Source organism: Onychomys torridus, chromosome 7 (genome assembly GCF_903995425.1).
Source record: "Onychomys torridus chromosome 7, mOncTor1.1, whole genome shotgun sequence".
In the NCBI taxonomy this organism is placed as follows: domain Eukaryota; kingdom Metazoa; phylum Chordata; class Mammalia; order Rodentia; family Cricetidae; genus Onychomys; species Onychomys torridus.
In genome coordinates, this window is record NC_050449.1 from 23633385 (window position 1) to 23648010 (window position 14626).

The 14626-nt window shown below is 44.0% G+C and overlaps 1 protein-coding gene across 4 annotated transcripts in view; it reads right to left on the reverse strand.

Annotated features, from left to right (window-relative positions):
* Positions 1 to 383: 383 nt before the first annotated feature.
* The window catches only part of Ntm (neurotrimin), a 420481-nt gene continuing 406238 nt past the window's right edge, over positions 384 to 14626 (reverse strand). Inside the window, exons 7-9 of one of the 4 annotated variants that reach the window (XM_036192025.1) lie at positions 11981 to 12016; positions 6666 to 6698; positions 384 to 1991 (exon numbers count right to left, since the gene is read on the reverse strand). In XM_036192025.1, coding sequence (XP_036047918.1) covers positions 1891 to 1991; positions 6666 to 6698; positions 11981 to 12016 — 170 coding nt within the window. In that variant the 3' untranslated portion in view covers positions 384 to 1890. The remainder of the gene's footprint in view (positions 1992 to 6665; positions 6699 to 11980; positions 12017 to 14626) is intronic. The other 3 variants (XM_036192027.1, XM_036192026.1, XM_036192028.1) reach the window with 3 other exon arrangements.

A 14626-nucleotide genomic window follows, 5' to 3' on the forward strand; every position in this document is an offset into this window, starting at 1 on the left:
AAGACTCCCTGAGGGTACTGAAGACAAGGTCCCCACAAAATCTTGGCTCTCCTTGCATTCAGAGGGAGGATGGAGGAAGTCTCCAACCCCACTGTCTATTAGCAGAGCACTTGCCAAGGCAAGCTACTGCCCCTCCCAGGAGCAGTGCAACACCCCCACCTCCATTCTTCCCCTTCCCCCACCTTTACAGAATGAGGTATCACACCAAGTGAAGAGGGACATGGAACACTTTTTAATGTCAAGTCAGAGACAACCCATCCCTCCCCTCTCCCCCAATCCCACTTTCCCTCATCACATCCAGGACCCCTCCCCGAGGCCTCTCTGGTCCCCAGACTTCGGGGAAGGAAAAAAAATGGTTACCTAAAAACTGCATTTTTCTTCTCTTTCATACACACTCACACGAAGGTGGAAAATTAAATAAAATAAACCAAGAGGATTAAGTTCTCCAGTAGTCACAAAGGCATCAGGGATCCCCACAATGGGCTAAAGCAAGTGATTGCTGATGGTTGGTTTAGTTGGTCCGGTTGCTTGCCATCTGTTAATGCCCCAAGGTGTGATGGAGAAGCCAAGCTGGCAGCTTCTGCCTCAGAGAGCCACACCTGGAAAGACGCTGCGCCTGATATTTAGTGATTGTTTCTGTTGTCCTTTCCGCTCTTTAGAAATGTCTCTGACATGTAAATAACCCAAGAAAAAAAATAGAAGGAGCTGATTACACAATTACCAGTAAACTCTATCATCTTTTAGAAGGTCAACACACAGCTAACGCCATATACAGCATGCAGTAATGTCTGAGAAAGGACCCTGCTGAGAAACAAAATGGCTAGAACTCTAACAAAAAAAATATATGTATATATATATTTATATATACTGTATAATATATGTCGTCAAAAGAAGCAGAGCCGACAAACCAAGATAAGAGTGCAGATCAACCTTCCATGTCTAAGCAGTGTGTAGACAGCACAGTACTGTCTGCATGAAATGTCAGAATGAGGAGGAGTCCATAGCGCTGGTGGAGGTGTTTGTTAAGTCAGATGTGTTTCTGGTGGATTTGCCAAATCCTCACCAGGTGGTTAGTACCTGGTGTGTGGTCCACCAGTTGTAAACCTAGTAAAAAGTACACTATTTGCTTTTAATGCTTAATAAACACGCTTCTCTTCACCCCTCTCCTGTGTATTTTAGTTTTGTCTCTTGCTTATGCACTAAGCTCTATATCAGAAAATATAATTAATAAAATTAATAATGAATCAGAATCCCTTATTATCCATGATGTCCATGTGGTAAAATGAAAACAAAACAAAAATTAAACAATATATTTTGTGACTGTCGTTTGTGGGATTATGGTGCTGTCAGGCTGTCTTGTTTCCTTTTCTTTCTTTCTTTTTTTTTGTCATTGTCTTTTGTTTTTTTCTTCAGATTTCACACTTCATGATACATGCCACCATGGCGCAGCCCACCAAAGGGCCCTCTGTGGCACATCTAGGCCCCTGTTTCTCACTCTGTGCTTGTCTCTATGGACCGATGGAATTTGGGATGGCCGACTCCAGAAGGTTCCATGGTGGGGCACTTTAGTGGGCAGAGTGGCTGAGCCCTTGCCCACCCTGGCAACAGAGCGGTCACACAGTGCAGCTTGTGGGTGGGTCCAAGCCAGGTGTGCCTTCTTCCCGTTTGGGAAAAGAAAGAAAACTCAGTGGTACCTAAATATCTGCAAGGCAATTTTCAAATTTCCTTTGTTAAACTTTTTTTTCCTCTCCCACAGTATTCTTTGTTCCCCTCCCTCGAATTTCTGTCCCCTTGGCCGTGATTCTCTGAATTTCGTTTGATTCTGACTTGTCGCTGTTGTATTGAGATGCAGTGGCGGCAGCTTTCCCCAGCAGGGAAGGGGCACTCCCATCAAAATTTGAGGAGCAGGTGTAAAACCAGAAGAGGGAGGAGCCAAATGCAGCCTGCCCTCCTTGATGTCCCATTGTTCACCTCACTGACAGCACCCGGGCCTGTGGAGAGAACACATGTGTCATGAGCTACTTGCTGCAAGATGGGAAAACTCCTCACCAGTCCCTTGGCCTGGTGTTGCCTCTACTGAGGCTTTCCCTCTAGGATGAACATCTGGTGTGGTGAACAACAGAACTTCCCCAGGCCCTCACATGGACACTTAGTGTGCAAGCAGAAGCCTTCCCTGGCAAACAGAGGAAAAGGCTCTGTTGCACCATCCATTTGCCCACAGCATAACATGCTCCAACCATGTCAAAGCCTTGATCTCCTGGCAACTTGCATTGTCTCCCATCCCCTTCTGAGATCCGACTGCCTCAAACGTTTCCAGAACCTTCAGGCTATACCGCCTGTTCGGGAAAGGGCCTGTTGGGTCCTGCAATCTGTCTGCTTGCTGCTGTTGCCCTGAACAAAGTGAATCTGTCATTCTTGGGGTGGTGCTGTGATTCCCAATGGAGTCCTTGGCTGCTTTCCCATCTGGTTGATGTAACATCAGACTCTTTAGCTCAAGTGTCTGACAAACCAACTCGTACAGGGTAGAGGGAGCACTAAGTAGGGCACAAGACCATGTGCTGTGTGGACAAGAATGCAACCGGGGATTGATGTGGACATTGGTGTGCAGCATATGCTTCTGTGCATGACTACAGGGAGGCAAGTTTTCCTATGAGGCACTTATTCACTTGGGTTACAAATAGACACTCTTTGCCAAACACAAGAGGCAAAAGAACTAACTCCAAAGTGGTAAAGCTCTTCAGTAGGTTCCCTATTGTTATATACAAACTTCCTGGCTACTTTGGCTCTTGTGTCCAAGGACGCCCATGAAAAAATAAGTGATGATTCCAAAATAGCACATGCAGTCAGAAATCAGATGAATTAGACACTTAATTAACAGGGACATGGCCTATGATTGGACCTGCTCTGATCTGCTCTGGAACTTTGAATTTCTCAGGGATATTTACAGCTGGTGACCATACTCAACCTCTGTTTTCACTTGCACACTGCCAGAACTTGATTGCCTGAATCAGGAGCTCAGCACCAGAGTCACTTCCGGTTAAATCAGACCAGATTCAACCATGCTTCTGGATTGCACATGGGATGGTTCTGTCAGGTCCTAGAATTTTTGACATAGCTGCTGCCCATATGATTGCATTTCCTGGTCCTTTGAGGTCAGCAGCTGCCAACTTTGTGTTAGCCTGGGTCATAGGAGTCACACACTGGGACCTTCTTGGGAATGGTAAATTGTCAGCTGAAAGTCCAGGAAACCCTGTTCTGCTTTGTGCCTGGCAGGAAGGTGACCCAGGCAACACAAAGTAGAAAGCATTTTGGGGGGACACAGGTGATGAAGAGGCATGATCATGAAAATACTGAGTACTTACCTTTCCATTGCTTATTACATGGGATTAGTCACCAAGTGCTTACACATTCTAGAATCTAGCTGCTAGGTTACCATCCAACGTGGCACTAGGAACTCGCTTCCTATATCCACTCATTGTCTTCACACACTTTCCTTGTTCTCACAGAAGAGAGGTCACTCCTTGACTCCCCAAGGAAAGAGGTTACATTTCTATACTGTGAGGGAGTCTTTCCTCTATGGACTGCTCTATTCTTTCAACTTTGGCCCTCGTCTGTGCCTGTGTGAGATCTTATATACAGACTGTGAAAGCCATTTCTTTCCTGGTAAAGAGAGTGATCCATTCCATATTTCTATGTGTGCCTTGCCTATCACAATTTAAAACATGTCCTATGGACTTCTGTTGGGAATCTATCTGGGCACAGACTGTAGCACATGGCTCTCTCTCTCTCTCTCTCTCTCTCTCTCTCTCTCTCTCTCTCTCTCTCTCTCATCTCTTGTTTTTGAATACTCATGTATTCAGCTTTAAGGCCATTCCTTATTCAACCTCAGCATTTCTCACCCAACTACCTGCCATGGCCTAGAACATAGCTAGGGACAAAATAAATGGAGAAAAAAATGTCAGTTCCTTGGGAACACTTGGATGCTCCTCCTCTCCTTCATTCCTCCTTTCATGCTTAACTGAAGGGCAGAAGCCACAAGCCATTCAGAATACAAGAGAAGCCCTGCCTGGTTCTCATGTTAGAAAAGTCCATGTAAGGCTGAACACCTGTGTTGAGCCTGGAGCCTCTGTGCAGCCTGGTAGCTCTGCCAGCTGTTATTCTGGGGCTCTTGTTCAGTTACATGGGTACATCCCTCAGAGCTCCTCTGTGGTTCAACCCTATGTTGGGAAACAATACAAGAAGTCTACAGGGACAGCGCTTAAGTCAGCAAACTATAGAAAGCAGAACAGTGCCTGGGAACACATCACTTTGCTTGGAGGAAGGGTTGTCTTGGTGAAATTCACAGGGTCTTCCTGCTGTTCTTACTCAGGCCTGAGTAACCTTGTCTAGACATCCCATTGCCTCCACCCAATGCATACCCTTTCTCCTTCCACCCTATCTGTCCCTTCAGTACCTATAGGAAAACCTGACTTAGAATGAAGGAGCAGGAGACAGACAGCCTAAGGTAAGAGTCCTTTCCGTGGCTGCTGGAAGACATACCTGCAATGATTCACCTTCCAAGTCACAGAGTTCACCAGCTACCACTGCTACCAGTTGCTGGGATGTCTCACATTTACCCCTTACATTAATTTCAGAGTAATGTTCCCACACTTCCAAATTGCTCCAGCTGAATGCTACAGCCTTAACAAAAACATCTGGCTCCTTGGTAGAACATTCACCATCACATTGTATTATCTGCCAGCTATCTGATCTGGCTCAGGCTGTCTTCCTACAGGTTTTCTTAAATTTTCTTGGTCCAGTGCATGGAGGCACATGTATACACACACACACACACACACACACACACACACACACACACACACACAGGCTGGTATTTCCCAGCCATATTCCTTTTCTTTCCCAAGCTCACATTCTCTAGCCCTTTGTGTGAACCATTTTCCATGTAACTCACTTCTAGTCATTAGTCCAGCTTCTACTCTGGACTCCAGAGGCAGTGTTCATTAATTCTGTCAGTAACATACCCATTCTGCTATTATATTCCCCCTCCGCCCAGCATTCTAGTATTCTAATTCTCCTTATTTATCTGGCATGCAGTTTCTCCTAAATACTATCACCAACTAAAAACATTTCTTCTCCTTCTCCTCCCCTATTATTTGCTTGTTGGAAACAGCATCTCCCTATCCAGCTCAGACTGAACTAGAAATCTTAATCCTCCTGCCTCAGGATCCCAAGTTCTGGGGGCATAGGTGCATACCACCACATCTGGCTTGCTATGACTTCCTAATGGCAGGGTCTGTGTCTCCCTGACATAGCAGGTATTCTAGTGTTTACTGACTAAAGGGGAGAACCCTGACTGATGCTGACATGTCTCTGCTTGCCTTGTACTTCTCTTTTTCTTTCTCTTAAAATTATACTTGTTAAAAAAAAAAATCAAACCACATAAGGAACAAACAAAAAATTCTTTCCCTTCTGTGTCTTCAGCTTGATCTCAATGTTTCTTACAGAACTCATTCTCCCCCTTTTAAACTCTGCCCAACGAAGTCAACAGAAGTCCCAGGACTGAACAACTCTACCCAGAAGCAAAGCCTCATGGACCAGGAATTTAAGAGTGCTGGGGATCTATTACAGTATCTAAGGATTGGGCTGGGGATTACTATTTCTTTTGGAATTTGTGGAAACTTTACTTTTGAGAGCTCAAGACCCTTCTCTGGTCCTTGGCTTCAGTTTCCAAATGTACTTTGCTTCCTACCGGCTCAGCTCATATATCTTCACAGAAGGGTGAGGTTGATGGCTAACCCATCTGAGTACTGCTGAAGGCTGGCCTGCCCAACCCTGAGAAAACACTGAGCAAATACCAGAGGAAAGAATGCCATGGAGTGAAGATCTTTGGCCCAGGCAGACATAGGTCACAGCCTGCTAAGAGCAAGGCCCTTTCCCAGTAGATGCTAGGGAAGTGATAGCTCATCCCATCTGTCTGGTGACACAGTCACTCAGATGAGACATCTGTTCTTCACCCAGCCACACCTCCATTCCACATTGGATGCCTTTATTGCCACTGTCTCATTAGAGAGCAGCAGAGGCCTAAAGAGACTAATTACCGGGACAGTTAGGGTCTCGCAGAGCTGTGATGAGTGTCAATTATCCATCGGAAACATCTGGCTGCCAAGAAAGCCTCAAATGAGACACATTTTATTCCTGTCCCAGTGACTCACCCAAGAACCTCCCCTTCCCTCCCAAGTTCCCTCCCTCTCCCCACCTTCTTTCTAGCTCTGAGTTAGAGAAGGAGAGAAAGGGGTAAGCAAAGGCAGCATGCGAAGCTCTGGCCTGAGAAGTTTGTTGCATTAGAGAGAGCTTCATGGGAAAAAAAAAAAGCCAAGCCCAGGGCCAGGGTCCCAGTAGCCAGCTCTTGAAAACAGGTAGGTGTTCATTAGTGCCACCACAAGGACCAGTTAAACTCGTGCAAGTGGAGCAACTCACGCAGGATGTGACGTCATTGGGAATGGAGTTAATCTAGATTGATGGCAAATCACTCAGGAGTCAGGGAGAAGTCCTTCTAGAATGCTTAAGGGTGAGCTTAAAGAAGAAAGCATCTAGGAGGAGATGGAGAAAACTACACATCCCATCCCCACTAAGGCATCAGTTGCCTGAGTAGTAAATATACAAACCTTTCCAAGGGGTCAGGGCTGTAGTTTTCACTTCTAAAAAAAAAAAATTAAAAAATAAGCCACTGTTAAGGCAGAAAGCATCTTCAGGTGCTTACTTTGCCCTCAGATGGTCTTAGAAACAATCCAGAGTTACTGGGCCAAGAGAGTCCCCAGGCCCCTTCTACTTGCTTGCCTATAGTTATGTTGACCACCCACAGCCCTTCAGGTTTTGTTTTGTTTTACACTAGAAGTGAACTGGTGGCAAGGAAGAGCATAGATGACAATTACTGTGGATCACAGACTGAAGCAGGGTCTGAATATGACACACTTGATTTTAGGAGACACCTACTCCTTTGGGATCTGAGCTGCTGAGTCAAAACCTCTTCATAGAAATGTCCATTCTCCCAGCAGATTATGTCCTGATTAACTGAACTCTGTGATCTTAAGTATAAAGTTGGCAGATACAGTAGGATTTATAGTACAGCAATTTGAGTGTGGATACCTGTGCTAGTTATAAAATGTGAAAGTCTGACTCACTTTTACTTATATTTTGTCTCTTAGAAACACTGATGAGTCAGCTCTTAGATGCCAGAAGAATCTTGGCCTTTACTATCTGACTTCAAGATGGTCTGATGGGACTCCCCCTCTCTGGGGTCACCAGGGACAGTAGCATCATACCTGTGCTGCAACAGGAGTTTCTGGAAGCCCCTGTAAATATATAAAAATGTAGGCTTCTCTGTTGACTAGATTGTGAAAGAGCCCCATTTTCTTGACTCTAAACTCTCAGAAGAATATCCAGGGCTTTCTTGAGTTTTCTGTGGATGGCCAAGAGCTTTGATGGCTTGATTTGTGATAATCATTCACCTTTTACTTCCCTCTCTAGCCAAGGGCCCATGAAGTTGCTCATCTGGATCAGGGAGCATATGAAACACCATCAAAGTCTTGGGCACTGAAGTGCTACCTTAGGAGCTGTTCTTTGTGCAGAGGTCCTCACATTTGGAGAGACAACAGACTTCAAAACAGTGCGTTCTAACTGTAACCTTGATGTTTGTAGTAAGGCTAATGAATACTGTGATTCTGGCTCTTGAGCTACTCTTTAGTGGCTTGGGCCTCCGAAACCTCCTGATTTAAGGTGTGCTGCCACCTTAAGAAGCCCTTCTGAAGACATAAAGATGTGAGAGGTGATCCAGTGTTTAGTCACTGAAAGAATGCCCCAGGTGTAGTTAAGATGGGAGAAGGAAGGCAGATGTGATGGCCCCATGTGTCTGTGCACAGCATGGACAGTCCTTTGGAGCACTTGCTAGGCCCTTGGAAAGGCCCAGAAGCTGAGGAGGAACTGGTTTGTGAGTCTCTGTGCCAAGAAGGAAGGAAAGCCTGTGGAGATGATGGGGAATAAAGAAACCATACCGACTTTGCCCCCAGACCACAAGCAGTGAAAACAAGGTGGCCTGTAGGCTGTTGCAGTTACTGGCTCAAATAGGTGACAGGAGGATATAAGTAGTTTCTATGTAGACCTACAACTATGAGGAAGAGGCATAAACTGAAGGCACACATTCTTGGTTTAGGAACCACTCAGGAAATCCAGAAACAACATACACATAATTGTTCCCATTCAGCTTCCCCAGCCTTGGATTCCTGGTGCAACCATTTGAAAGAAACTCAGTTCTTTAAACATCCACAAGGTAAAGAGCAATTTGATACTTGTCCTGACCTTATCTAGAACTCATTCTTTTGGGTCTTTTCTAGGTCACCAACTCTTGCTTAGTGCAGCAGGGGAAAAATGCAGGCCTGTTGTTCCTTTTGTGGACTGTGGGATACTTTTGTTCTAGCATCAAGGAGAGGTACAGGAGTTGTGATAGCATACTCTCTGTCTTGGTGACATTCTGTCATTGTGTGAACTTTGTGAGAGCCTCTGAAGCCAGTGATAGCCCTAAGTTCTAGGCTTTGAGTGACATCTTAGCTGTCAAGAAAATAAACAAAGCTGGGCGTTATTACACATGTCTTGAATCCCAATACTTCAGAGGCAGAGACAGGCTGATTTCTATGAGTTTGGGGCCAGCCTGGTCTACATAGTGAGTTCCAGGATAGCTAGCGAAAGAAAGAAAGAAAGAAAGAAAGAAAGAAAGAAAGAAAGAAAGAAAGAAAGAAAGAAAGAAAGAGGGAGGGAGGGGGGGAAGGAGGGAGAAGTGGGGGATGGAGAGATGGCTCAGTAGTTGAGAGCCCTGGATGTTCTTGCAGGGGACCCAGGTTCAATTCTCACTACTTCGTGCCAGTTCATAATCATGTATATAACTCCAATTCCAGGGAATCCAACACCTTATATCACAAGGCATGCATGTGATACATAGACATGCAAGGCAAGCAGGCAAAACCACACACACACACACACACACACACACATACACACAATTGAAATTAAAAAAATTATAAAAATAAATCATTCTTGACAATCTAAATATTTTTCTTCAATAGAACCTGGATTAAAATTTAGTTGATTCTTTTGCTGATGATATATTAGCACAAAGCCAGACAGAATCATGGTGGTGTGGTAAACACTAAGAAAAAGGAAAGCTGGGTGGAAGAGATAAGAAAGAACAACAGAAGGGAAGAAGGGAGGGAGGGAGAGAGAGGGAGGGAGAAAATACGTAAAAAGGAGAAGAGTACCCTAAGTCAGGTAATATTGCATATTTCTGTGCATTCTAGCAATGATCATTATCAGCAAATACTCATAGCTGAATCTAAGTGCTCAGGTAAGTTTAGCTGGCCTCTAAATCTCACAGGGAGAAACTTGCTTCTGGGTGAATACGGTTGTTCAATTCTCTCTTCTAGAAAAAAAAAACAAACAGTTTTTATATAAATGCCATAGATATGCTGACTGCATGATTCCTTGGTAGGTTGGCCTAGCTAACTATGTTGAATTCTCTACAGGAAGAACTGATCATCTCCTTCTGAAATCCAGGAGGAGATATCTGTTTTTGTTGTCCATTCTTTAATACTGGGATGCTCATGGGTATTAATAAGCCACCATTTCTGAGCCCACTGATATCATCAGATCTGAGCAGATTGGAGATAGAGGGCCAATAGATGAGAAGAGAGCAGCTGGGGTGCTGCTGAGCTTGCAGCGTGGGCCCTGTGTTCTTACCCACACAGAAGCTCTGTGAGGGATGATGGCACAGGCCAGAATTCTTATTTATCACTTTGAGAGTCCTGTACCACCAAATATTAATACTGGAAGGTGACATGCAATCTGTTGTGTTTGCAAAAGGGAGGCAGAGAAATATGTCAAGGGGGCAAAAATGCTGAGGAGGAACAAAATTCTCTTATCACTTCTTGTCCATTTATATAGTAGGCAGCAAGGCAGCCTCAAATTTCTCTAAAGGCCAAGGGTTTCCTGTTGTAGAAACCCTCACAGTCCTATAAGTCTTCCTGTACATAAGAAGAGCATCCCTTGGAGGTATTCATAGAGAAAACAGTTATCTCATCTATTCCATTGGAAACAAGCCATGGGAAGGGAAAATGAATGTAGATAAATGAGTGAAAATGTTCAAATGCAATGTCTGCTTGCATGTAAAGTATGCCTAGCTTTACAGTCTAGTCCAGAGGTTATGCTAAAGGACACATGAATTCGTTAGAACACTGCAGACTTCTGTAGTCTAAAATTTCTGCCCTAACTTACACCCAACAAGGAGACTTCTGGAGATGAAGGGGTGAGAGGAAATCATAATGGGAGGAAATTTTCTCCCAAGTTTCATTACATATGCTTTGGGGAGATGCTTCTCCACCAATTGAATGTAACCTCAAGTAAGAATTACTTGTTAGGGACTACTCTCTGAATATGAAATGCTCCTATTTCCTCTGACAATGTAGTTCTAGTGGTCAGAATTAGCTTAATAACTGCTGAAAGCACCATGGTACATCTGTCCTTCCCACCTCTGACGTCTGTGCTTTTCTAGTGCTCTTTATTTTAGATCTGAAAGGTGCCTCATTTGGGAGTTCAAAGGCAGAAGTTGCGTCACAAGTTGAGTCTGAATACATTCCATGGACTTGTTCATTTTCTTTCCTGTTCTTTGTTTCACTTTTCTGTTCTGACTCATCAGCATGGCACCATGCATCACAAGGGTAGATAACGGAGCCCTGCCTCTTTTCGTGCTAAAAGCATTTTTCTTCACTTGTCACATAGCTCCCTGTAATTCATTTCTTTCTATCTTTCCCTCCCGGATTTAAGGCATGTAAATGGATGGACAGGATGGGTGCAGGATGGGATGAGGGAGGTCAGAAGACTATGTTGGGAGTAGGGAGTTCTGAGCTAGCAGAGCAGCCAAAACAGTCATTAAAGGCTAGAACTATGGCTCAGTGGTAAAGCATTGCCTAGTATACGAGAGGCCATGAATTGAATATCCTGCATAATTAAAAACACTGGGAAGCAAACAAAACTACTCTTCTCTAGAAGAGGACAGTGGCATGTGGTGACAACTTTGCAATAGACCACTCACACTGTGTGAGTAGACCCAGAGGAAATGAGATGAGTCAACACATATCCATAGAGTGGCAAGAGATGAGAGTGGAAGCCGAGGTTAAGGAACTGGTGAGAAGAAACCAAAAAGAAACGAATATTTGGAATGTGTTCTGTATGGAGGAAGTCCCTGTCTTTTAGCCTGTATCTGGAGACTCAAAATGCAATGATGTGCTTCAGAGCCTTTTACATGCTGTACACTGGAACAACTCTGAAGGGCAGATTACTCTTCATAGAAGATGGAATGAAGTCCAAATGAGGTTATATGACTCATCTAAAAACCGAGTCCTCCTAAAGGTCAGCTGTGAGCTGCAGTTCTCTGGTGCCTCAACCTGGATCCTTGGACAACCTGTGGATCAGGTGATGGGGACAGGTTTCTTGGACTGTTTGAATGCCATGAGAATTGTCTGAGTCTGCTGCCAAGGGACATCAACAGGACTCTTCATATGCAAACTCAGCTACCTTTGTACCAGGCTGTCACTATGGTCAGCAGGTGTTCTCCTTAGTTCAAATTCAGTTTCGTGAATCTTTGACCTTATGCTGGTCTATGAGTTTGGCATTTTAATGATGCTTTATGTGCCTTACTAATCTCAGCTCCCCTGGACAGTGTGTGCAAGGGATGAGCAGAAGAAAAGGCTTCCATGGCATTTTACCAGCTCCCAGGAGCCTCCTTTAACAGCAATCCACTGACACATTCTAGGCAACATTACTGCTAGGAATATCAGAACATCAACACCAGGGATAGGGTGAGGGAGAGGGAGAACGTGAGGGCTTTAGGATCGAGGGGAAGGGAAGGAAAACAGAAGGCAAGGGGGATACTGACCTTGCAATAAAGTTGAGCTTGTAGGCTCATTTAGTTCTAAATCAGATGGGGGACATACAGGAGAGAAAAATGAGAACAAACACACATATTATATACAGTCGCTATATATTTTTCATATATAGTTTGTATACTGCCTTTCACAAGCATTTCTAGAGGAAAGGATAAATAAAGGAAGACACAAACCAAAAGTCATAGGACAAGGTGCAGCAAGACGAACATTGAAATGCTTTCTGTCCCTTAACAGAGATGGGATGATGGGAAGCAAGGCAGAGGGCCACTGCATGTGTTTTCCAGGGCAGATGGATTCAGTCTTTGCCTCCACTGTGCTTGGGAACTAACTGACTATAAACAAAGGACAAAGCTCCTTCCACATCTTCATCCCATTGTCTTACAGAAGGAGACTAAACCTAGCAATTTCTGATCTCATGGTACCATGATCTGGATTTCATTGGGCCTGCCTTGAACTGCTATGATTCAGGAATATGGAAGCAGCGGTCTCAGAATTCTATAACCCGCTCTATGGTTCCAGAGTCTAGATGCCCAGAGCCTTGTTGGTTGTTAATGGTAAAGTCTACCCTTCTCCTGTAAGACTTACATCTCCCAAGATACAAACTTAACAGGAGTTTCTTACACCAGAATCTCTCACTTTTCAGTGTAACATGGAAAGGATACCCTTCTTTGATTTATGTGCAAGTTGATGGCAGAATGACAATAAGTTAGCTGGCTTTCTGCAATGACATTGGAAAAAATTTAATCACAGATGCTCTATATTCACAAAAGTACGTGTTACTGTCCAATCTGCCCTACTCTGCTTGGTGGCTCTTGCTGAAAATGACACAGAACATTCTCTAATAAATTTATATTTGTCAATGAACTTCACTAATAATGACCCTCAATTATGAATTTGGGAGAGAATATAATGTCTGGACGAGAACTGACGGGGGATGAAAATGCTCGTCTTAAATGTAACTGGGATTTCACTAGCTCCATGGAAGGATGGTGCCCATGCAGATCTTCTGTGGCAGGCTCCTCAGCAATAGACTTCCAAATGAAACTAACAAATGAGATTGGTTTCTAATTCTCTACATTTGAAAGGGATTGCATATTTGCCTCTCCCTCATAGAAATTTTGTATGTTTCAGCTCTGAGACATCCTCCATTAGGGAGCATCTCTACCTTACTCCATTTATCTGTAGTCAACCCAGGCCTCTTTTACTTATTTGCAAAGGAGCTATTAGTTCATAATGGACATTCAGCAAACCCTAGAATTTAGGATGATGGCAATGACAAAAATATCCCAAGGAGGCAGAGGGTATATGCTCTCTTCTCGGTGGTGGGAAGGGAGGAGAAACAAGGCTGTAATTGCCATACATGGGTCTGCTGAGAAAAGCCAATGGTAAACCCCTTTCTCTCTCCATCTTAGAACAGAGAGGAGTTTCAAAGAGAGGGGAAGACTATTTGAAAGAATGGGCATGGCTGTGGCCAAAGAACAGGATGTGGGAAGGTGCTGAGGGAAACACTGTGGATAAGCCTTAGATTTTCAAGGCAAAGGAGAATGGGCCTGCTTCTCCCTAATCCTACCCTTTGTGCATACAGATACCTCCCATAAACCCCCAAAGGCCTGACAGATAAGAGAGGCACTTATGACTATCTCTGAACATGAGAGAATTCTTATGACTATTCCCATGCTCAAAAGGAGACTTTTAATGCTGTCCATTCATAAGAGAGGCACATGGCCATCCCTATACGTGAGAGAATGCTTAAGACTATGCTTGTTGAAGGCCTAAACATCTAGGTCACTCTAGTCACAGCTTGCCCCTTATCAGCTGTGTGTTCTGGGATCAAACACAGTCTTCCCTTTTCCAACCTCCTCAGCTAAGGATGGGCTGCATTTCATATGCTGAGTGAGAGGTTGGAAAGGTGTAATTAGGAAACAGAGATGGTACCACAGAGTGTGTGTTGTTAGCACCAAGGGTATGTGGCATGGGTAGGAGGAAGAGTGGAGCCCTTGAGGATGTGACATTGCCTAGGAGTTCTCTCACAAGAGTGCGTGTTCAAATCTTTTTCCTTCCTACCACATTCAAGTGTATCTTTAACTGGGAATGGGAGAAACTGACTGGGAAATTTGATAGTCATTGAATGTGGTGAGGTATGGAGAAATGTGTTCAAAAGGCAACCAGAAATGAATACTATGGCCCACAGAAAGTATCTGAACATATTAAGGCTTTAAAGCCATTGGCAGACATCTGAAGTCCTTCCTGATGGTAGATAGGCATATATGCTTACTCCTGGGTAGACATTGCTCACAGGGTGTAGACATCCAGTACTTTCCACAAAACTTGCTGACTGCTTCTGCCATGAATACAGTGGCTAGGTATGAAATGAAGGCAGAAAAATTGCTTTATAAATTTAGTCCCTCAATAGTTAAGGAACTGGTGGATGAACAATGATATGAGATATTCAAGATGATGGCAAGGATAGGTAAATGTCTTTACCAGCCATTGACACAAACAGAGAACCTGGAAAAAGCCCATTTTCTGTCTTCTTTATATGCCCATCTCAGAAATGAATATTATTAAGGATTCCAAGGACTGTGATTCGGCTCTCATGAATGCCATTCATATTTTCTTATGTGCCAATGGCTGGA